Source organism: Vitis vinifera, chromosome 18, assembly GCF_030704535.1.
Source record: "Vitis vinifera cultivar Pinot Noir 40024 chromosome 18, ASM3070453v1".
Taxonomy (NCBI): Eukaryota; Viridiplantae; Streptophyta; class Magnoliopsida; order Vitales; family Vitaceae; genus Vitis; species Vitis vinifera.
In genome coordinates, this window is record NC_081822.1 from 9,724,072 (window position 1) to 9,748,979 (window position 24,908).

Below are 24,908 nucleotides of genomic sequence, written 5' to 3' on the forward strand. Positions count from 1 at the left end.
AGAAAAAAAAAATTGAGCTACTAAACCTCAATATAAATTTGGGGTGAATTATCAAGGTCTATTAAGGAGCATGGGGAAGTGTTGTATCACATATCGATGTGAAGAAGGTGTATATATATTTATAGTATAGGACCTAAGATGTGAACGTTTCTTTTAAAGTTAGGTAAACATTTCTTTCAAAATTAATGGAATCTCACTATGATTTATATACACATGCTTTCAGTGTCCATAGAGGTTGAAATAATACGATGATTTTTAACTTATATCTTGCTTTTTATATGTGATTTAATATTGTTTTGGATTATTGATTATGACTCATGAATTATCATGCATGGAACTAATCAAAATGATATAATTAAATTATATTAATGAATTTGAGATAGACATGACAATTATTAATTTAAAATATCTTATATGAACATAAAATTTTAAATATAGACTCATAATTTATATATATTAATATAATAAAGTTGAAAAACTACGTTTATCTCAAATTTATGCCTAGGGCCCAAATTTTGCTGAGAGCCAGCCGGATGTCATCACATGCAAGAAAGCTAGGAAACAAAGCTAAAGTTTGCTTCTTGTGTGGGAAGAGGTACTTCCGTGCTTGACTGAAAGAAAGGATTTTCTACAAGAAAAATTGTCCCCTTGTTTGTAAAGCCTCAAGTTGCGACAGCAATAACGACAAAAGTAGGCCAAAGAATTTGTCATTATTATGAGACTAGAGAGGTTTTACTGAGAAGTTTTCCGAGCGTGATATCAGCATTCGCTGTATCACAGTGATACAACAAATGGTTTGAACACAGTGATCTAGAACCCATTAGCTCAAATTTCATTGATCTGAACACGATGATCCTCATCCGCAGACCATTTTAGGGAATGATTAATTCGAGCGATTTTTTAACTGCCTGTACGAAGAACTTTATCAAAATTGGATTCAGTGTATCTTAACCAATCTTGATCAGTATGCGACTGATGATTCTATTTGATAAAAGTAATGCGGTGGCCCAACTTTATCTTAATTTCTATGTTGAAAGTAACCATATATTATTCTATAATTATAAATATATACTGTGGAATCAAGATAACTTTGATATGCTAAGGATCAAAAGAGGGCAGCCACTTTAGTAGTGGATTATACTAAATAAAGCTGATCGATTATTACATTGGAAAATAACATTGAACCTATCATGAAAGACAACCCTACTGGACCATGCCCCGAGTACTAAATGCTGATAAAAAACAAGTACATGTTCCAAAGGAATTGAGTCCATATATACACATTAGTGCTCAAAGAGAAAAACTATATATCCACCGCTTAACTACAGTGATCCTTTGAGCAGAAGAAGCTAGCCATGTATTTCCTTCTCCAATACCTAAACATCACCACGGTCGGAGTCTTTGCCACACTTTTCCTTTCCTACTGTCTATTATTATGGAGGTCTAGAGCTGGTAACAAAAAAATAGCACCTGAAGCTGCTGCTGCATGGCCCATAATCGGTCACCTACACCTGTTAGCTGGTGGTTCTCATCAGCTTCCCCACATAACCTTGGGAAACATGGCCGACAAATATGGACCGGTCTTCACAATTCGGATTGGGTTGCATCGAGCTTTGGTGGTAAGTTCTTGGGAGATGGCTAAAGAATGCTCGACCGCCAATGACCAGGTTTCATCCTCGCGTCCCGAACTTTTAGCCTCAAAACATTTGGGCTACAACTACGCCATGTTTGGTTTCTCTCCATACGGTTCTTACTGGCGTGAAATGCGCAAGATAATCAGCCTAGAGCTACTCTCTAACAGCCGCTTAGAGCTGCTGAAGGACGTCCGAGCTTCAGAAGTGGTGACATCCATAAAAGAGCTATACAAGCTCTGGGCAGAGAAAAAAAATGAATCGGGCCTTGTCTCTGTGGAGATGAAGCAGTGGTTTGGAGACTTGACTCTGAACGTAATTCTTAGGATGGTGGCAGGGAAGCGTTATTTCAGTGCTTCAGATGCAAGTGAAAATAAACAGGCGCAGAGGTGCCGGAGAGTGTTCAGGGAATTCTTTCATTTGTCAGGGCTCTTTGCGGTGGCGGACGCTATTCCATTTCTTGGATGGCTCGACTGGGGGAGACATGAGAAAACCCTAAAGAAGACAGCAATAGAAATGGACAGTATTGCTCAAGAATGGTTAGAGGAGCACCGTCGGAGGAAAGACTCCGGTGATGATAATAGTACGCAAGACTTCATGGATGTGATGCAGTCAGTTCTTGATGGCAAAAACCTTGGTGGTTACGACGCTGATACCATCAATAAAGCCACATGCATGCCTGGTATGAGTTATTAATGAAGCACCCACGTACCATTTATATTTGCATATTATCAGGGCTAGCTTCTTTTCCACAGACAGTTTTTCTTTTGTTTATATGTTTTAATTGATGCATATTCACTTTCTTCTTCTCTTAATTAAATTGCAATAATTAAACATACAATTTAAATAAATTTTAAATTTTATTTTTAACTAAAAACAAAAGTATACATATACAAATATATATTGCTTAAGCAATTAATTTTTAAAAATTATTCTTTCAGAACACCTTAGACAAGTTGAGACATGCTTCGAGGGAAATCTAAATATAATGATTTTAAAAGCTACTTTGTAATTTTATTTTCGAGCATGTTGCATAATATATGCTTTCCTTGAATTGATTTTCTAAATTTTATTTTTGTCAGCAAGAAAGGGTTATCTACGTTTTGGAAGTTATCTTTAATTTCCCCTGCAAAGAATAAGTGTGTGGACCCTGCATTTCGGCTCAATGCGTTTCCCACTCGATGGCGAGCTCGATTTTTATTTGAAAAATGATTTTTATTGATTATTTAGAAAATGACTTGGAGTCGCCACTTATTTTTGTTTTATTTTTAAAGGGTAAACAAAATAAGAAAGAAAAACCCTAAGTGTGACTCCTTATTTTGGAAAAGGTGGTCTGTGAAAAACTGAATCGGGTTCAGGGGTCAGGTTACTTATTGGGAAGGTACGGTATGGACCGTAGCACCCCTCTAAGTCCCTAAAGTCGGGTCTCTACTAATGAGATGAAGCTGACATGGCAATCAATGAGAAAATCAATGAATACTCGAATCAATCATGCACATATGAGAGACAAAGCATGTATAAAGAATGAGCAAAATATGAATAGATGCGTACCTGGGCGACAATCACGAATGCGCTATCATGAAACATGGTTAGTGAACAATAAACATATATAATTAAGCGCATATCAAGGAATAGAGTAAATCAATCATGCATGACAAATAAATCAATCAATCATGGAATCTCATATGTAGGGCCCCCACCAAAACCCAATTCATTTTTGCATGAATCAATTCCATAAATTCCATCACTTGGAATTACGGAATTTAATTCTTACTTATTTTTAAAACATTTTAAAAACCAAGAAAATGCACAAGTGGCTTGCCGGAAGGAAAATGGCAACCAAATTTTATTGAAAATGGGATTTAAGAAGATTATTTTCAAGAAAACAGGGGATGAGAGAATAGAAGGAAATGGCACATGGTCAAGAGCTGCATGCCTAAGGTGGCCATGCAAAAACACTTCCCTCTAAGCTCAGGGTGGAGGGACTGCACTATAAGGATCAGTGGTGCTGCAGAGCTTGTCAGAACAGCTGATGGCATCATAGGTGTTGCTCCTGATTGCCTGAAAGAATTCATCTCTAATGGACGGAATCGATTGCTCTACATGATTATTCCAGAAGGTAATGGTTGAGTCCTTAGCTTCACGAACCCAATTTTTTATGTCATTACTTCCCATCAAACTACCATGACATAGGAGCCACACTGAGCAAACTGATGAGCCCGCTGCCCCACATGTATAGGGAATCCAGTACAAAGTTAATTTCCGCGGTTTACGATGTTCGGAAACAAGGATACTTAGGTAAGAATCCAGTTTATACATGATAAATCACGTTGATGGTCTCTCGAATTTCACAATCTGTCCACTGGGACCCTTCCTGGTTTACGTCTGGCAGTTTCTCAAACACCAGAGGACATGAATAGCTCCCATCCACAGAAGAATCATTCTGACGTGTTGCATGTAGATGGCGCGATTGGGATATATCATTCGGTAAGAAACCTCTCAAGCCCTGGTAATCAAAACCAAGTCCATTAATGACCCATTTGCAACTGCTACTGTCAAATAAACAATCTACTCCACTCCATGGATGTCGTTGAGGAACACAAAGATCACCATTCCACCCAAAACGAAGAGGAAGCCCCGATGCACTTTGCTACCTTTCTTATGGATCAAAATGGCCTGGTGGATGCCGCCTATGATACTAGCCTCAGAAATCATGCCATTGACATCGTTGTGCTTGTTACTATTGCCATCTCTATCTCACATGTGAGAGCCCTTGATGGAATCAATTAAAATAATCCTTGATAGAAACGTGGACTTCATGTCTCAAATCTGGCCTTTCATATCTCCTCATTTGTCCATGTCAACTATTGTCACCAAGCCATAAGCCTCTTGATCCCATGATAACCCCATTATTCAACCCAATACTTCAATGATGATTCTCTTTCATTTGCATTCCTGACCTTCTCTTATCTCCATTACTGATCCCATGGATGTTTACAGGATTGAGTATTTGGACGAGAGCAAACTTTGATTAGAACCCTGTATCATGTTGAGTCTCTGCCAGCCTGGAAGGATAAAAATCACGTTGCCCCATATGGTGAGTTTTACTTTGATTTACTCTTCCTCCTTGATTCGTATAATGCAAGAAGGACAGGAGTTAAAATGTCACGGATAGCATGATGGCAATGCCCAAAAGTAGCGTCAGTGTACATTTGAGTCAAACGCGACTCCATATCAAACATTGGCGGCCAGCGTCCAAGTCAAAGGGACGTAGTGCCCATAATTCACTGTTGATATTCTTCTTTCTGGGGATGGAACAGATCCAACTTCAAGGATTGGGTGAGTCTCCTAAGAACTTTTCATAAGGATGGATGACTGCCCAACAATGCACTCAGGTTCCATCATTGCAAAGCCTCAACAGACTGCATGCACCATTCGTCGCGTACCTCACGACAAATGTGAGTCTGGTTAATCCCGTAGGAGGACTCCAAGCAGCATGCATAACGTACCTCTTCGGAATATCACAACGAGACCCACTGGTGCCCTCGTCTGAATACCCCTCCGCCTCTCATTCAAGTAATGGGTGTTGGACCCATGTATGCATGCAAAGATGGAGGAGTGAAGTGGTGAGAGAAAGGATGTATGGATTTAGCTGCGAGTAAGGTCACGGGTATGGGAGGATGGATGCGGTGAAGACCTTTGAGGGTGATGAAAAATGGTGCATGGAGTAAGATAGGCTAAAGTGGAAATGCGTGGTAGAATGGGCATAGGAGTATCATGAGAGAAGTGTGCAGGGACTACATGCATGTGGGTGGCTAGGGAAGTAAAAGATGGGTTCAACAGTGAAACGTATGGGAATGATGAGAGGGAAAGCGGATTAGCAGATGGGGTTAATGAGTGATATGAAGAATGGGGTATGAGACCTGGGTATAAGGTGAAATGAATATGACATGGTTATGCATGGCCATGCCATGGCCATGCAAGAACATGATGGAAAGGGAGTGACGGATGTATGAATAATGGAGAGCATGAGGAGGTATGGGATAGATGAACAGGGCTGGATGGTGGATGATGAATAAGTAATGGTGAAATGGGTATGAAAGAGTTTGAAGAGAGAGAAAAGGTGGTAATGTGGAATGGGTTTGATAGGTGGGAGTACAAAGTGGGTATGAAGATGGGTATGAATGGTTTAGTAGGTACGAGACAAATGGGTTAGATGGAGGGTATAATGGGTGATGTAATGATGGAAACCCGGGCGTTTATTCATCTTTGGAGGCACGATACCCGGGTCATGAACAGATGGATCACACTTCTTGGCCAGCTGCATTCAGGCCATAGTCAATACAACCGACTTCGCTACCTCCATTTCCAGGCACAGTGATTGACACAAAGGAAGGTAACTTCCCAATAATCAAGCTTCTTTCGATACAAGGTCTGCATGGCTTAGCCGAGTTCAGTTTAGTTGGGTGTCGAATCCCATTGGTCAGTAGACCCATTTGGAGCGAAACTGAACCCTTTAATCCAAATGGACCGTTACAGAGAGCACAAAGCAGCAGTAGGATTAGCAAGACCCAGAGCATAAGAGCGGGCTGTGACCATGGCAGAGATTCCAAATTAGAAAGCAAGCACAAAACCATCCATGGAAGAGGTTATCCAAGGTTTTGGATGCTTATGAAGTTTTCCCGCAAGTTGAACGAATCTGTAACAGAGTGCCTTCTGATCTAACCTGCATAGTTTCAACATGTACCACACCATCCCCATTCACGGTACCTCCAATCACTATGTCACCCTTCTTTCTTCGCCATAGGCCTAGCATCCTCTGTGAGCATGTTCTTGAACCCACAATCTCCCGCTTTACCTCATGGAAACATGTCAACCAAAATAGCCCACCCATCAAGTGACTGATTCAACTCTGATACCCGACATCTCAGATGCACCAACAACAGAAGCACAAAAGGGTAGGAAATGGGGCCAAAACAGAAAAGAACGAAGGAAGGATAAACGAGGAATAAAGTAAAACATAAGTGTATAGAGCCTCATTTCAGGTGACATCCATGGGCTTATACAAGTGAGGAGATCTCAAGTTAGAGTTACAGAATATATGAGGAACCGAGTTCTATTAACTCCAAGCCAAACCACAAGAACAGCAGTAAAATCAACAACAATAGAGTATAAAAACGATCCAGAAATCAACAAAATTCAGTACGTATGACCCAACTCAAATTGATGAGCAATGCAGAGCAAACCAAAATGAGAAAAGGGTGAGAAAAATATGAATCAAAGTAAGCAAGAAACTCACCTCAAACTCACCTGCAGACGCTCCTCTCTCTATTCCTTCATTCTCTAAGCTTCAGCTAGCCAAAAACAACGCCCAGAATCTCCGTCACACAGCCACCCAAAACCTCCTCCTCTGCAGCCTCGAACCTCTCTGCCAACAAACAGCAACCAAAAGCACCTCCCCCTCTCGGAAACTTCTTTCTCCCTAAAAAAAAACTCTCAGACCAGCCTCTCTAAAGCTCCCCCTCTCTCAAGTTCACCGTCCAAAATTACTCCTCTCATGGAAAAACTCCCTGGAATCCCCTCAGCAGCCCCGGTACCTCCAGCTAAAAGAAAATCACCCCCCCCGGTTCTCATGTCTCTCTCACCTTTTTTTCTCTCTAGCCAAAACCAGCTTTCTTTTCCTCCCTTTGGAAATATCTCCCTAACGGCCAGACGACACCCACCTGCCTTGCAGCTGCAAGCCTCCACTCCCCCCTATGCAGCTGGCAGCCTCCCAAAATCAACCCAACAAAAGCTCTTCCCCTAAAGATTTCTGCCACCTTCCTCTTCTAGGCAATATCTCTTTTCTGTCCCGGATTTGCCCCTCCAACAATCCCTGTAGCCACCTCCAGCACCACTACACTCTGCATGCAACTGGCAACACCTCCTAACGGAAAGCACGCTCCCTTCTTCTAGAATGTTCTTCACTTTCCAGGTGTCTTCCTCTTATTAGTCCATCAATTCCACCATAGTGATTCCACTAGTAGCCAACCCGAGAGTGACACGTGGCCATGCGAGATGGTGACACTTGTCCAGCATCAGCTGCAAGAATGACTCCCAAAATGGGGGTCTACAACTATGCCCATTTTCGGTAGAGTTCACAAGTGTAAGGAAAATGAACACTGGAATGAAAGGTAGGTGTGAATAGTGAGTGGAATGAAGTGAACTCTACCGAAGAACCAAGGAGACCCCCATAGGGACACTAGCAAAACACGAATTCGCTCAGGCTGACAGACTGACACAAAGGCTCTGATCCTAAAACAAAATGATGTCTCAAAATGCCTCTGAGGCCATACTAAGGATCCAAGCTCCCTTTAACATGCCTCCAAAAGTGACCCGAAGATCGATGTCAAAAGTGAGTAACGGTCGAACCACCCTGGAGTACGAACAAGAATGCGTCTAAAGGAGACTGCCCTATGTGGACTATGAGATGAATAGGTGATAAGCACAGGGTAACGAGGTGAGAAGAGTGAGAATAAGTGCAAATCCATGAAGGTGAGATGCGCAATGCCAGTGAATATGAACGCTAGGGGCTGCGACTCTGAATGACGAGACTGACCCTAAACGCTAAACTGAGAAAAACAATGGCTCTGGAAGCCAGACCAAAAACTAACTCTAAAAACTAAACTAGAATAACAGCTCTGGAAGTCAACCAAAAACTAACTCTAAAAGCTAAACTAGAAAACAACAGCTCTGGAAGCCAACCAAAAACTAACTCTAAAAACTAAACTAGAATAACAGCTCTGGAAGCCAACCAAAACTAACTCTAAAAGCCAAACTAGAAAACAAACAGCTCTGGAAGCCAACCAAAAACTAACTCTAAACTAGAAAATAACAGCTCTGGAAGCCAAACTGAAAACTAACTCTAAAAGCTAAACTAGAAAACAACAGCTCTGGAAGCCAAACCAAAAACTAACTCTAAAAACTAAACTAGAAAATAACAGCTCTGGAAGCCAACCAAAAACTAACCCTAAAAGCTAAACTAGAAAACAAACAGCTCTGGAAGCCAACCAAAAACTAACTCTAAACTAGAAAATAATAGCTCTGGAAGCCAAACTGAAAACTAACTCTAAAAGCTAAACTAGAAAACAACAGCTCTGGAAGCCAAACCAAAAACTAACTCTAAAAACTAAACTAGAAAATAACAGCTCTGGAAGCCAACCAAAAACTAACCCTAAAAGCTAAACTAGAAAGTAACAAACAGCTCTGGAAGCCAACCAAAAAACTAACTCTAAAAACTAAACTAGAAAATAACAGCTCTGGAAGCCTAAACAAGTCGACAGTAACGACTCTGGAAGCCTAAACAAGATGATAGTAATGGCTTTGGAAGCCTAAACAAGATGACGGTAACGACTCTGGAAGCCTAAACAAGATGATAGTAATGGCTCTGGAAGCCTAAATAAGATGACGGTAATGGCTCGGAAGCCTAAACAAGATGACAGTAACGACTCTGGAAGCCTAAACAAGATGATAGTAATGGCTCTGGAAGCATAAACAAGATGACAGTAATGACTCTGGAAGCATAAACAAGATGACAGTAATGGCTCTGGAAGCATAAACAAGATGACAGTAACGACTCTGGAAGCCTAAACAAGATGATAGTAATGGCTCTAGAAGCCTAAACAAGATGATAGTAATGACTCTAGAAGCCTAAACAAGATGATAGTAACGACTCTGGACGTCGAAACTAAAAAGTGATGATGATGACTCTGAACGTCAAACTGAGAAGTGATAACGACTCTGAACGCCAAAACCGAGGATGCGACTCTGAATGTCGATCTGAAAACCGATGATGGCTCTGAACGCCTAAACTGAGAAATGATGATGATGACTCTGAACGTCAAACTGAGAAGTGATAACGACTCTGAACGCCGAAACCGAGGATGCGACTCTGAATGTCGATCTGAAAACCGATGATGGCTCTGAACGCCGAAACTGAGAAGTGATGATGATGACTCTGAACGTCAAACTGAGAAGTGATAACGACTCTGAACGCCGAAACTGAGGACGCGACTCTGAATGTCGATCTGAAAACCGATGATGGCTCTGCACGCCGTAACTGAGAAGTGATGATGATGACTCTGAACGTCAAACTGAGAAGCAATGATGATGACTCTGAACGTCAAACTGAGAAAGTGATAACGACTCTGAACGCCGAAACCGAGGATGCGACTCTGAATGTCGATCTGAAAACCGATGATGGCTCTGCACGCCGTAACTAAGAAGTGATGATGATGACTCTGAACGTCAAACTGAGAAGCAATGATGATGACTCTGAACGTCAAACTGAGAAAGTGATAACGACTCTGAACGCCGAAATCGAGGATGCGACTCTGAATGTCGATCTGAAAACCGATGATAGCTCTGAATGCCGAAACTGAGAAGTGATGATGATGACTCTGAACGTCAAACTGAGAAGTGGCTCTGAACGCCGAACTGAAAAATGTGACATGATGACTCTGAATGTCGTAAACCGTGAATGAACGGCGACTCTGAACGCCAGACTGCAAGGAAACAATGTGGGGGAAATATGCCCCAGTGTGACATGCCGCTGCAAATCTCAAACTGCTAGAAATGGCTAAAAGGGACTCTACGAGTCTCGAAAGACGCACCACTAAGAGCTCATGTCAATGAAGAGCTCAGGAACAACGGTCAGTGAGGCGAATACAATATATCTCGGCCGAGTGATGGAAACCGCGACGGACATGTGAGAGAACGATCGCCTCCATGGCTAAATGAGGGAAATACGCCCCAGTATGGCATCAGATGTACCCGATCTGCCCTGATGACCCGAGAATAACACCATGGGGATGCATAAAAGACCTGATGTGTACCGCACTGAAATGATGACATGGGGATCCAAGCACTCGACATAACCCCATCCAGGAATCACGACTATATCAAAGAGTATGAATCTGGCTGAACGAGTCAAGAGAGGCTCCTCGGAGTATCAGGACAAAATGAAATCAATCATCAACCTGGCGTGTATCTCATAACTGTGGATGATCATGTAAACCAGTGGGGATCTATAAATCTCGATCAAGATGGGGAATATGCCCCAGTGTGGCATCGGAAATGTAACATGTCGAAAAATCAGCTGAGCTCAAATCATCTATGCCTGCAACTAGCTAGATGGCTCTCGATAGGCTCCACTAAGGAATCATCGCGAGGATAGCGAATATATCATCATCCCTGTATACATCTCGCAAATAAGGATAAGCACGCAACTTCCTCATGATCTGTAAATCTCATCCGAACGGAAATATGCCCCTGTATGGCATCGAAATGTAGGATAGGTCGGAGATCAGATAGCATGGAATCATCTATCTTAGAACATGTGACCTCTGCGAAAATCCATAAAGATCCTCCGAAACGGAATATGCCCCAGTATGGCATCTGACGTGCGACAAACCAGGAAAAACAGGTGACATCGAATCATCCCTCATCAAACACGTGATCCTGGTAATCCAAACACGGTCGAAACGGATCTAAACATCTGAGAAGTGTTTCTCAGAAGAAGATGCATGGCAAATATCTGGATGTCAACTGAATCTCAAACACCTGTCCACATAGAAGCCGTAGAAGACGATATCTGATCCCATGGCCTCAGGGTGGTCTTAAGACACAGGACGTAATGTAGGCTAGGGTGATAGGGTGATAGAAACGAAGGGAAACTAAGCTCAAATACCCAATGATCAAAACCCATGCCCTCGTGTGTGAAATGCAACATGTACAGAAAATCCTGTGAGCCCTGGACCTGAGGGTGTCTAATGTGAATATGATGTCAATGAGGAAACAAGTGAAGCAAATCAAACTGATAATGAGATATGTAATGGTGATACGAAGGGAATATCAAACCCGAGATGGGTCTGGTAAGAAAAGAATGAGAAGTGAAGTGAGAATGACGAATCAGAAGCGAAAACGAGGACGATGATAATGAAGCGAATAACATCAAAAGGAGTGATGATCAACTCAGATCAGACATGGAGTGATGTCACATCAACTACGAACATAATGATGGAACGTACAATAACGCAGAGCTCCTAAGAGAAAGTCACTCATCTCGCTCACAAAATATGCAACAAAATGAATACAAAGCCTGAGGGATCCAGGGAAGCTCACATACGAACTCCCGTCAACAAACATACTCGATCAAGTGACCCTCGAATATCAATACATACACTCAGTGATGGATAACAAAACACACTTGATTTTTATTTCTTTTTCCATTTTTTTTTTTTCATTTTTTTCATTCATTTTTTTTTTTTTTTACAACATATAAATGAACTGTACATGATCTGAATGCATACAAAGAAGACCCAAAGACGGGATCAAAAATGAATAAACATGCCCTCAAATATCAATATATCACAAACTCAATCTAATGAGATGAGGTGACCTTCTCAAACTGAGGATCCCTGGATCAGTGTCCGTGGGATAGATAGTGGAAATGGCGTGACTACCCTCCATGTGATGAAATGAGGAGGATCACCCCTCGGGGTGAAAGAAGATGACATGAAACGAATAGTAGATAAGATAAAGAAAATATGATGAATAACACGAACAGTGAGATGAGATGAAATGCAATGATGCAGTGGTGAGCACAGATAATGAGAAGAACGTGCCCCTAGGTCCAAGGCTCATGAAACTCTCAAACAATGCATGCATACACTAAAGGGCCCCAATCCCGGTGTGAAAATGTGAGCAAGGCTATAGAAAATGAAGGCTATGATGCGCGTGTGAGGCTCAAATGGGCTAGCAATGGACTATATATATCAGAAACGGGATAAAGGGATATAGCTAACCGAAATGATGGCCACCCATCCTGCGACCATGGACTCAAACGTAGTACCTCTTTAGCTGATCCACATTGGTCGGCTCTGAGAACTGGTTTCCATCTAAATCCATCAGCCATGCAGCGCCCTCTGGAGTCAACTTCCTGATGAAATAAGGTCCGCTCCAACTAGGTCTGAACTTCCCTCTAGGATCTCTGATCAATCCTCTGATGACTCTCAAAACTAAGTCACCTACATGCAGTGGTCTAGGCTTGACCTGCTTTTTGAAAGCGCGGGCCATCTTCCTCTGATATGCACGAACGTGGTCTGCTGCTCTCAATCTCCTCTCATCTAGGAGATTGAGCTGATCAAATCGAGCCTGAGCCCAATCCGTCTGGGGAATCTGCTGCTCTAGTGCTACTCTCAATGATCCCATCTCAATCTCAACAGGTAGCACTGCCTCCATGCCGTACACCAATGAATAGGGTGTGGCTCCTGTAAAGGTGCGAAAAGAAGTCCGATATGCCCACAATGCGAAAGGGAGCTTCTCTGACCAATCCCGAGAAGTCTCAACCATCTTTCGCAATATCCTCTTAATATTCTTATTCGCGGCCTCTACTGCCCCATTCGTCTGCGGCCTGTACGCAGACGATCTATGATGCCGGATGCCGTATCTCTGCACCAAGGTGTCAACCTCTGCTCTGAAATGCACCCCTCTGTCTGAAATAAGCTCGTGAGGGACTCCATAGCGACAAATGATGTGCGATCTAATGAAACTGACAACTCCAGATGACGTCAATCTCGCATACGAGGCGACCTCCACCCACTTGGTGAAGTAATCAATAGCAACAAGGATAAACTCATGACCACTGGAAGATTTCGGTGAAATCTTCTCGATGATATCGATACCCCATACTGAAAACGGCCATGGTGAAGTCAATGCATGCAACTCCGAGGGCGGCACGTGAATGAGATCTCCATGTATCTGACACTCGGGACATCTCTGAACGAACTGGCAACAATCTGTCTCCATGGTCAACCAAAAGTATCCTGTCCTCATGATCTTACGGGCCAACATATGCCCCCCATATGTGGTTCGCAGACTCCCGCATGAACCTCTCGCATAACTCTATCGGCAGAAGCGCGATCCAAACATAATAGCAGTATCCCATCAAATGATCGTCTATATAGCGTCTCGCCACAAATCACGAATCGGGTGGCCAACTGTCTCAATGCCCTCCTATCCTTGGCCGTGGCGGCCTCAGGATATATGCCGAGTCTCAAAAAGTGATATATGTCATGATACCAGGGCAAACCATCGTCTATCTCCATATCATCAATCAAACAACAATACGCAGGAGCAGATCTCGACTCAATCAACAAAGGGCGAACAGTGGCATCAGCGGGAATGTCGATCATGGAAGCTAGAGTAGCTAAAGCATCAGCAAACTGGTTTTGCGCTCTAGGCAGATGTGTATATCTCAAATCCTCAAATCTCGCGACCAGTAGCTCCAAATACGCGTGGTAAGGCCTAAGCTTCACATCTCTAGTCTTCCACTCGCCTTGAATCTGTCTCAATACCAGATTGGAGTCACTAAACACCTCCATCTGTCTAATCCCAAGCTCGAGGGCTGTCTCTAACCCCAAGATACATGTCTCATACTCAACAATGTTGTTCGTGGCTGGATGTCGATCCGAGAATGCCAAACGAACAGATCTGGGAATGTGATCACCATGAGGGGATATCAACAAAACGCCTATCCCGTATCCAGAATGGTTGGCTGCACCATCAAAGTACATGCGCCAACCCGACAGACTAGTCGCAGCTGCGACGTCCTCGTCTGGAAAATCATCGTCAATAGCTCTGGCATCAGAAACTGGTAATGAGGCTAAGTGATCTGCGACAATGCTCCCTCTGATGGACTTCTGAGTGACATAATGAATGTCAAACTCAGTCAGAAGTACCAGCCATCTCATAAGGCGACCAACTAGAGCGGGCCTGTCAAACAAATATCTCAAAGGATCAAGACGAGATATCAAATGCACTGAATACTCGGTCATGTAATGTCTCAATCGGCGAGTGGCCCAAACCAATGCCAAGCAGTAGCGCTCAATCGTGACGTATCTCGTCTCGTAATCTAGCATCCTCTTGCTCAGATAATAAATGGCTCGATCTTTGCCCGAATCATCGAGCTGAGCTAACATGCAACCTAAAGCCACATCCGAAACTGATAGGTATAGGAGTAGAGGATGGTCTGGTGTAGGCGGAGCCAAAACTGGAGGCGACAACAAGTACTCTCGGATCCTCTCAAATGCGCGCTGACACTGATCATCCCAAACAGTAGGTTGACTCTTCCTCAAGAGTCGGAAAATGGGCTCACAAATGTCTGTCAATCTGGCTATGAATCTACTGATGTACTGAAGTCTGCCCAGGAAGCCTCTGACCTCTCTCTCTGTCCTCGGTGCAGGCATGTCAAGGATGGCTCTAATCTTGTCCGGATCTACCTCTATGCCTCGCTCACTGACCATGTACCCCAAGAGTTTCCCAGAAGTCACTCCAAAAGTGCACTTCTTGGGATTCAGCCTCAATCTAAATTGTCTGATCCTCTCAAAGAACCTCTCAAGAGCTGCCAAGTGATCTGATCTATCTCGGGATTTCACTATCATGTCGTCTACATAAACCTCGACATCCCGATGCATCATGTCATGGAAGAGTGTGGTCGCTGCTCTCTGATAGGTGGCTCCTGCGTTCTTCAATCCGAATGGCATGACTCTATAGCAATAAGTACCCCACTCGGTAATGAAGGACGTCTTCTCCATGTCCTCTGGAGCCATCAAGATCTGACTATACCCGGAAAATCCGTCCATAAAGGACAACATCGAGTGACCTGCTGTACTGTCAACTAACATGTCGATGTGTGGGAGAGGAAAATCATCTTTAGGACTGGCCTTGTTGAGATCTCGGAAATCAACACAGACTCTCACCTTGCCGTCTTTTTTGGGAACAGGGACGACATTGGCCAGCCACTCTGGGTACTCGACTACTGATAGAAATCCTACACTGAGCTGCTTCTGAATCTCCTTTTTCACCTGCAAGCTCCAACGAGGGTGCAATCGTCTCAACCTCTGCTTAACCGGTCTGGCATGGGGCAGAAGTGGCAAACGATGCTGGACGATGGATGGATCAAGGCCCGGCATGTCCTCATAGGACCATGCGAAAACGTCCAAGTAGGATCTGAGCAGCTGGATGAGACTATCTCTCTCATCTGAGGATAAATCTGACCCGATCCTCAACTCCCTAGGCTGATCTGCGGTGCCGAAATCAACAATCTATGTGTCTCCTACAGCAGGTGAAACCCTCTGATCAACGGGATCCGAATCGGAAACAGAAGATGAGTCATCATCTGAGTCGTGCTGTGCAATCTCATCATCAATATCAAAAATCTGTGATGTGGGTGAAGATGGTGCAGATAAATCAATATCACAAGAGACAGGCAGGTACTAAAAAATGCTCAAATCCATAGATGAAACATCGGAAACAATGTCAGAACGGGAGACAAACCCCGACTGAACGTCAAATGAAAGAGGTGGGTCCACAAAGTCGGACGCTTCCTCAACAATGCCAACATGGCTATCAATCAAATCATAAAAAACTATAGCATCCTTAGTAATCTCCAGAGCAGGGGCTGTCTGGATCTCCTCAACGATCTCGATGAAAGACACCCCGAAAAGATCGAATGGTGAAGTGAGCCCAGGATGAACTCTCTCCTCGATCGGGCCCAGGCTCAGGGCGAGCATCTCGTCGATGTACTCGTCGTGTGGGACGGCTCCGTCCACTATGTCTCCGACCCCAGCAAAGGTCTCATGCTCATCGGTCTCGTCCGGGAAGCAAAGCGTTATAAGGCTCGTGCGATCTGGAGACGAAGGAGCAATCAACACAGAAGTCGAAGAGCCAGGAGCTCCATCTCTCAATCGTAACTGATGGACAAGGCGCTGAAGCTCGACCTCCTGAGTGGTGCTAAGTCCTCCAATGATCACGTCCGCACGGGTCAATGGCTCTGATGCCCTCACAAAATAATCAGATAAGCTCCTGGTGTATGGGCGAAGAGGATAGTAGAAAGGTGTGTGGGTCAGTCACTCTCTCCTTGCGCAAACGCGCCATGTAGAGATAATCGGCCTCAATGGGGATGAACCCGAGTCCGAACGGTACGTCGTGATCAGGGATGGCTATGAACTCGCTCGGTCCATGCTGACATCGACCCAACCCCATGCCGGGTAGATAGGACATGCTTCGCATAATATCGAGCACCACTGTGCTCCCATGCCGGTCAAAGGACATGGCCACAAAATCCCGGCAGAAATCCTCTATCTCCACAGTCTGCACCTCATCGAAGGTGAATTCAGTCAGAAAAAGATCGTCATCAGTGTGACTAATCTCGAGCACAGGCTCGGCAACAATGAACATGTCTCCCACAGACTGTACCACGACGACCTGACCATCGTGAATAAACTTCACCTTCTGATGAAGGGAAGAAGGAATGGCCCCGGCTCTATGGATCCATGGTCGGCCCAGAAGCAGGTTAAAGGATGTAGGAATCCTCAAAACCTGGAATACAGCGACAAAAGTGGCCGGACCGATCAGCAACTCGATCTCCAATGTACCCATGACCTCTCTACGGGTGCTATCATAAGCTCGGACGGTCTGAGTGGAGGGACCGAAATCAGAAGGAGCGTATCCAAGGGCGATGGCAGTGGCAAGAGGACATACGTTCAGGGCCGAGCCATTGTCCAAAAGGACAGATGGGACTCGGCGGCCTGAACAGCCAACAGATATGTAGAGCGGACGAGTGTGGTCCGAGCCCTCCGGTGGCAAGTCATCATCGGAAAAGACGATACAAGTGGCTCTGCCAGCCGTCATCATATGAAGGAGTCCCTCGGGAGTGGTCGTGGTATCAACTCTGATCTGGCTCAGAGCTCGAGTCAGTGCGTCCCGATGGGTACTGGAAGACGCTAAAAGGCTCCAGATAGAAATACGAGCCTGAGTGCTCTGCAACTGCCTCAAAATCTCGTCATCCTCTGCTCTCACCTCCTCCTGGGATGACGTACCCCCTAAGGGTCTAGCGGGAGCGGCTGGAGGTGGCTGTCTCACTACTCTCCCTCCCCGGAGGATATACTAAACGTCCGGAGTCTGAGGATCATCACTATGTGGAGCCTGAACCTCCTCAACATCTGGGATCAGAATGTACGGCGCCTGAACGCTATAGCGTGTGAATGTCAGAGGCTCGGAAGTGGCCGCCTGTACAGATGCTGCCTCAGGAACTAATCGGAATGGAGCAGGCATCTGTGGCTCTAGAGTCACCCCACTCGTCTCGTAAATCACAGCTGGCATGATAGGCTCTGGGTCTGGATCATCCCAACTCAACATATGGACATGATCATCAGTCTCATCGAAGTCCAAGAAATGAATACCACAAGCTGGTGGAGGAACTGCATGTGTGGTGTGGGTCGGCAACGGGTTTGTGGTCACACTCGGCTGACCCAAGTGTACCAAACCCTGGTCTATCAGATCCTGAATAGCGTGCCTCAGAGCGGTGCATCGATCGGTCTCATGTCTAGGCCCCTGATGATAAGCACAGTGTAAATCCATCCTGAACTGAGCTGGAATAGGCTGAGGTAGTGGCCGAGGGGTGAGAGCAGTCAATAAACCAGCCTCCGTAAGCTTCCGAAGAGCCTGGCTCAACGGCATGCCTATCTGCGAGAACTGCCTCTGCGTCCTCAAAGTAAACGGAGCAGAAGTCTGCTGGGCTCCAGGTCGGGGATAAGGCGCCGCAGGTCTCGCGGTGAACTGAGCAGCGTAGCATGGCTGCCCTGTGGCTGTGTAGGAGACCGCGGGTCTCTCAATGCCCTGAGTGGCATAAGAAGGTAAAACCAATGTCTGTGGCATGTGTGTCTGATCGTAAGCCGGACGAGGTGCCCGTGGCCTGTACTGATGAGATGCATAGGAAGAATGAGGCTCGAAAAACTGTGGGATCGGCTGATGGCGTCTAAGAGGCCTCTGACTGGATGAACTGATAGCACCAACCTCTGTCGGTCTCGGTCCTACGAATAGTTTCTTCCCCTTAACATCACTAGGGGAAGAATCTGCCCATAAACCTCTCGTGATGCCGTCCTCGACATCATACAAAGCCATAACCAGAGACCCAAAATCTGTGAACGGGACCCCGACCACATGTCTGGCGATCCCCGGCTGTAGGCTCCTCAAAACCATCTGAATCTAGTCTCTCTCTGATGGTCTATCCACTATCTCAGCTATCTTCCCGCGCCAGCGGGAAATGAAAGAAGAAACGGACTCCTCTGTCCTCTGCCTTAGAGCCTCGAGCTCTCTCCTCGATACATCTACAACAGTGTTAAACGAAAACTGTCGTAGGAACTCCTGGGCCAAGTCATCCCATGTACGGCGTCTCGAGGACTCCAGAGACGCAAACCAGCGCTGAGCTGCCCCACTCAGAGATAGGGGGAAAAGAGTGATCATTTGAGGCTCGTCCAGTCCATGAGCCCTCATCACGGTGCTATAAAGTCTGAGGTGGAGGCGCGGACAACCAATACCAGTGTACCTCTCAATATCTGGCATCCTGAACTTAGTTGGCAAGCTGGCTACCGGCATACCCCCAAAATCATCCCAAACAACTGATCCATCTGACACTCTCATCTGCCTCATACACTGCTCGATGCGGTCCATGCGGGCATGCGTGTCATCAGCGACAACGGCCTGGGCGACTACGGGTGGAGTGATCTCAGAATGCCCGTGTAATACATATGGTGATGCCTGATGCACTGAAGGAACGAGTGGGGGTGGTGGAGGTGGGTGTGAGTCATATGGCGTCTCATCCTGGACTGCTGGTGGTCTACCCTACTGACCACCGATCTCCTGCCTGAGGCTAGCCAAAGCCTCCTGGATAGAAGCCATGGCAGCCGTGAACTGATCGACCGTGACAACCTGCTGATCCATATCTGGTGTATCTGAAACCCGAACTAATCTGCCCTCTACTCTGATCCACGAAACTATACCCAGACTGAGAGTAAAAATCCTGATCCTGAAAGTACTCCTCTTCTGCTCTGATCCACAAAGGTATATCAAGACAAGGAACAAATGTCCTATCCTACAAAGCACGAAGAACGTAATAAGGATATGGCCCGGGGAACGTATAGAAGAAAAGATAATCTGAACAGGAACAAGCAAAGCATCCAAGTGAAGATGAGCGATCCGACCGTACTCAAACTCGTCCTGATCTCAGTGCACTCTCAACTGGAGACTAAACAGAGGGAAAATCGGATCCAAAACTGCGGCTACAGAGGCACGGAAAGCCCTCAGATGCACCCACGTGTAGGGAGGGAATCCTAATCGAAGGATCTACGGCTCAACCTACAAGGTCAAGGTGGCTCTAAATGGATAAGGGTGGACTTTAAAATATCCCTAGCAGAAGCGATTATACCCTCCGACGGTACGCAACCCTCTGCACGTCTCCGAAGAGACGGGGCGCTTCCATGCAAGGTGGTCATCACCTCCACACATGCACTACCTCGCATCCCAGGGGGTTTCCTATGGTGAAACCTCTCAAACTCTCAACACTCAATAGTCGACTAGAGTGCACAGTGAATGGTGTGGGTGCATCCGAAACCCTAAAAAGCTAAAGCAGGATATGAAACACACTGGCCACACAAATATCCATGAAACCTAGCTTCGGGCTATACAGGTCTTCAATGATCGGACTCCAATCGACATCAAAGTGTCGCTCTCCTCCAAAATGCTCCCGTGCATCGATATAGCCCATCGCTAGACCCTACTCCTAATCTCCGGCTCGGTCAAAGAGCAAGCACACAGAAGGTCTCACACTTGCAATAGTGAGAACCGAAATGAAAGGAATGACCGAAACCAAGAGAGTTGGAGGTAGGGGGATAGAAGTGAGACCCACATAGACAGGCAACATGCAATCATACAGAGGGAGGGCAGTCATGCATCATACGGTCAAGCAGAGTATAGGATATATCACTCATGTCCACACAAAAAAAAAAGCTACAACTATCAGGATGAATAGTGATATGAACATCATGCTCAAAAGATGATCTAGATAATATGCAGGTCAGAGAAAACAACACAGCAAGTCAAACGATGTACAATAGTGAGTCTATGCATGTGAAGTGAGCAGAATAATCAGGAAGAAACAGAATCGCTTTACCAAGCAAAACAAGGTGAGCAACCTATGATAATCGGCATGTCAATGTACCAAACTAATATAGCAATGAAGTACAAAAAAAACGACATCCGAAGCCCCAAATCAAGATGATCAATCATATCAATGTCACAACATAATATCCAAGCATACATAAAAAAAACTCTCAATGTGCAATCAAGAGACAGGTACTCGCTGATCGACTCATCAAATGCCCTGTTTGCTTCATCTTAAGTTCAAGCTTGACCCTCTAACTCATCCCCAGCGGAGTCGCCATTTTGTGGACCCCGCATTTCGGCTCAATGCGTTCCCCACTCAATGGTGCATGCAGTCTGTTGAGGCTTTGCAATGATGGAACCTGAGTGCATTGTTGGGCAGTCATCCATCCTTATGAAAAGTTCTTAGGAGACTCACCCAATCCTTGAAGTTGGATCTGTTCCATCCCCAGAAAGAAGAATATCAACAGTGAATTATGGGCACTACGTCCCTTTGACTTGGACGTTGGCCGCCAATGTTTGATATGGAGTCGCGTTTGACTCAAATGTACACTGACGCTACTTTTGGGCATTGCCATCATGCTATCCGTGACATTTTAACTCCTGTCCTTCTTGCATTATACGAATCAAGGAGGAAGAGTAAATCAAAGTAAAACTCATCATATGGGGCAACGTGATTTTTATCCTTCCAGGCTGGCAGAGACTCAACATGATACAGGGTTCTAATCAAAGTTTGCTCTCGTCCAAATACTCAATCCTGTAAACATCCATGGGATCAGTAATGGAGATAAGAGAAGGTCAGGAATGCAAATGAAAGAGAATCATCATTGAAGTATTGGGTTGAATAATGGGGTTATCATGGGATCAAGAGGCTTATGGCTTGGTGACAATAGTTGACATGGACAAATGAGGAGATATGAAAGGCCAGATTTGAGAGATGAAGTCCACGTTTCTATCAAGGATTATTTTAATTGATTCCATCAAGGGCTCTCACATGTGAGATAGAGATGGCAATAGTAACAAGCACAACGATGTCAATGGCATGATTTCTGAGGCTAGTATCATAGGCGGCATCCACCAGGCCATTTTGATCCATAAGAAAGGTAGCAAAGTGCATCGGGGCTTCCTCTTCGTTTTGGGTGGAATGGTGATCTTTGTGTTCCTCAACGACATCCATGGAGTGGAGTAGATTGTTTATTTGACAGTAGCAATTGCAAATGGGTCATTAATGGACTTGGTTTTGATTACCAGGGCTTGAGAGGTTTCTTACCGAATGATATATCCCAATCGCGCCATCTACATGCAACACGTCAGAATGATTCTTCTGTGGATGGGAGCTATTCATGTCCTCTGGTGTTTGAGAAACTGCCAGACGTAAACCAGGAAGGGTCCCAGTGGACAGATTGTGAAATTCGAGAGACCATCAACGTGATTTATCATGTATAAACTGGATTCTTACCTAAGTATCCTTGTTTCCGAACATCGTAAACCGCGGAAATTAACTTTGTACTGGATTCCCTATACATGTGGGGCAGCGGGCTCATCAGTTTGCTCAGTATGGCTCCTATGTCATGGTAGTTTGATGGGAAGTAATGACATAAAAAATTGGGTTCGTGAAGCTAAGGACTCAACCATTACCTTCTGGAATAATCATGTAGAGCAATCGATTCCGTCCATTAGAGATGAATTCTTTCAGGCAATCAGGAGCAACACCTATGATGCCATCAGCTGTTCTAACAAGCTCTGCAGCACCACTGATCCTTATAGTGCAGTCCCTCCACCCTGAGCTTAGAGGGAAGTGTTTTTGCATGGCCACCTTGGGCATGCAGCTCTTGACCATGTGCCATTTCCTTCTATTCTCTCATCCCCTGTTTTCTTGAAAATAATCTTCTTAAATCCCATTTTCAATAAAATTTGGTTGCCATTTTCCTTCCGGCAAGCCACTTGTGCATTTTCTTTGTTTTTAAAATGTTTTAAAAATAAGTAAGAATTAAATTCCGTAATTCCAAGTGATGGAATTTATGGAATTGATTCATGCAAAAATGAATTGGGTCTTGGTGGGGGCCCTACATATGAGATTCCATGATTGATTGATTTATTTGTCATGCATGATTGATTTACTCTATTCCTTGATATGCGCTTAATTATATATGTTCATTGTTCACTAACCATGTTTCATGATAGCGCATTCGTGATTGCCGCCCAGGTACGCATCTATTCATATTTTGCTCATTCTTTATACATGCTTTGTCTCTCATATGTGCATGATTGATTCGAGTATTCATTGATTTTCTCATTGATTGTCATGTCAGCTTCATCTCATTAGTAGAGACCCGACTTTAGGGACTTAGAGGGGTGCTACGGTCCATACCGTACCTTCCCAATAAGTAACCTGACCCCTGAACCCGATCCGATTTTTCACAGACCACCTTTTCCAAAATAAGGAGTCACACTTAGGGTTTTTCTTTCTTATTTTGTTTACCCTTTAAAAATAAAACAAAAATAAGTGGCGACTCCAAGTCATTTTCAAATAATCAATAAAAATCATTTTTCAAATAAAAATCGAGCTCGTCATCGAGTGGGAAACGCATTGAGCCGAAATGCGGGGTCCACAAAGTGATCTTGAAAATTATAAGTTAATTATGTTTACTTGAATAAGAGATTTGAATAATCTTGTAAAAAGATGATGTTTGTCGTTTAAGTGGAAGGTTGATTTAGAAATTATCATACAGGGAAATGGAAAAAAATACTATTATTTTGGTACAAGACCATATTATTCAGTGGTGTCTCTAGAAAGTTCCATTAGATGCTATTAAACAATTAATTTGGTGTCTCACTTGCATAATTTTGAGTTATTGGATTTTGGGTTTTGCAGACTCTAATCTCCGGAGGTAACGACACAACTGTTGTCTCTCTGACATGGGCACTCTCTCTTGTACTAAACAACCATGACACCTTAAAAAAAGCTCAACAAGAATTAGACATCCAAGTTGGGAAGGAAAGATTAGTGAATGAACAAGATATAGGTAAGTTGGTCTATCTCCAAGCCATTGTTAAAGAGACATTACGGTTATATCCATCAGGACCACTTGGAGGACTACGCCAATTTACCGAGGATTGCACCTTAGGTGGATACCATGTCTCTAAAGGCACCCGTTTAATAATGAACCTTTCGAAGATCCAAAAGGATCCAAGAATTTGGTCAAATCCAACAGAATTCCAACCAGAGAGGTTTCTCACCACCCATAAAGATGTTGATCCTTGGGGAAAACATTTTGAATTTATACCATTTGGAGCTAGTCGAAGAGTATGTCCAGGAATAACTTTTGGTCTTCAAATATTACATTTAACATTAGCTAGTTTCTTACATGCGTTTGAATTTTCAACTCCATCAAATGAATAGGTCGATATGCGCGAGAGCCTTGGACTTACAAACATGAAATCTACCCCACTTGAAGTTCTCATTTCTCCACGCTTATCTTCTTGTAGTCTTTACAATTAAAACATTGAAACGAATAGGTCAAGTCGGTCTTGCTAGTCTTGGTTTAAAGACATATGGAGTTAGGTTCAATCAATCTATGACAAGATTTGGGATTGTATTAAAAGTAGGTTGGACTAAGAATGATGTATAATAAACTAAAGTACTATTTATGTCAATAAAGTATAGCTTTATATATTATTTGGTTATCCTTGCTCTCCGTCTAGGCTCTCATGGGTGCAAGGCCTACCCATGAGGCCCTTTTCTCCAAATTTGAGTCAAGTGGCTAAGGGGCTTACAACTAGCTTCTTTGCCATAGACAAATTTTCTTTTGTTTATATGTTTTAATTGATGCATATTCACTTTCTTCTTTTCTTAATTAAATTGCAATAATTAAACATACAATTTAAATAAATTTTAAATTTTATTTTTAACTAAAAACAAAAGTATACAGATACAAATATATACTGCTTAAGTAATTAATTTTTAAAAATTATCCTTTGAGAACATCTCAGACAAACTGAGACATGCTTCCAGAGAAATCTAAATGTAATGTTTTTAAAAGCTACTTTGTAATTTTATTTTCGAGCATGTTGCATAATATATACTTTCCTTGAATTGATTTTCCAAACTATATTTTTATTAGCAATAAGGGTTATCTACGTTTTGGAAATTATAAGTTAATTATGTTCACTTGAATAAGAGATTTGAACAATCTTGTAAAAAGATGATATATATATATATATATATATATATAT

At 43.8% G+C, this 24,908-nt stretch overlaps 1 protein-coding gene across 1 annotated transcript; it reads left to right on the forward strand.

Moving 5' to 3' along the window:
* Window positions 1–1,122: 1,122 nt before the first annotated feature.
* On the forward strand, window positions 1,123–24,351 carry LOC100262475 (flavonoid-6-hydroxylase-like). Its single transcript, XM_019216253.2, has 2 exons — window positions 1,123–2,313; window positions 23,548–24,351. Exons 1-2 carry the CDS (start codon window positions 1,356–1,358, stop codon window positions 23,565–23,567), a joined length of 978 nt encoding a protein of 325 aa, XP_019071798.1. The 5' UTR covers window positions 1,123–1,355; the 3' UTR covers window positions 23,568–24,351.
* The last annotated feature ends 557 nt before the right edge of the window (window positions 24,352–24,908 follow it).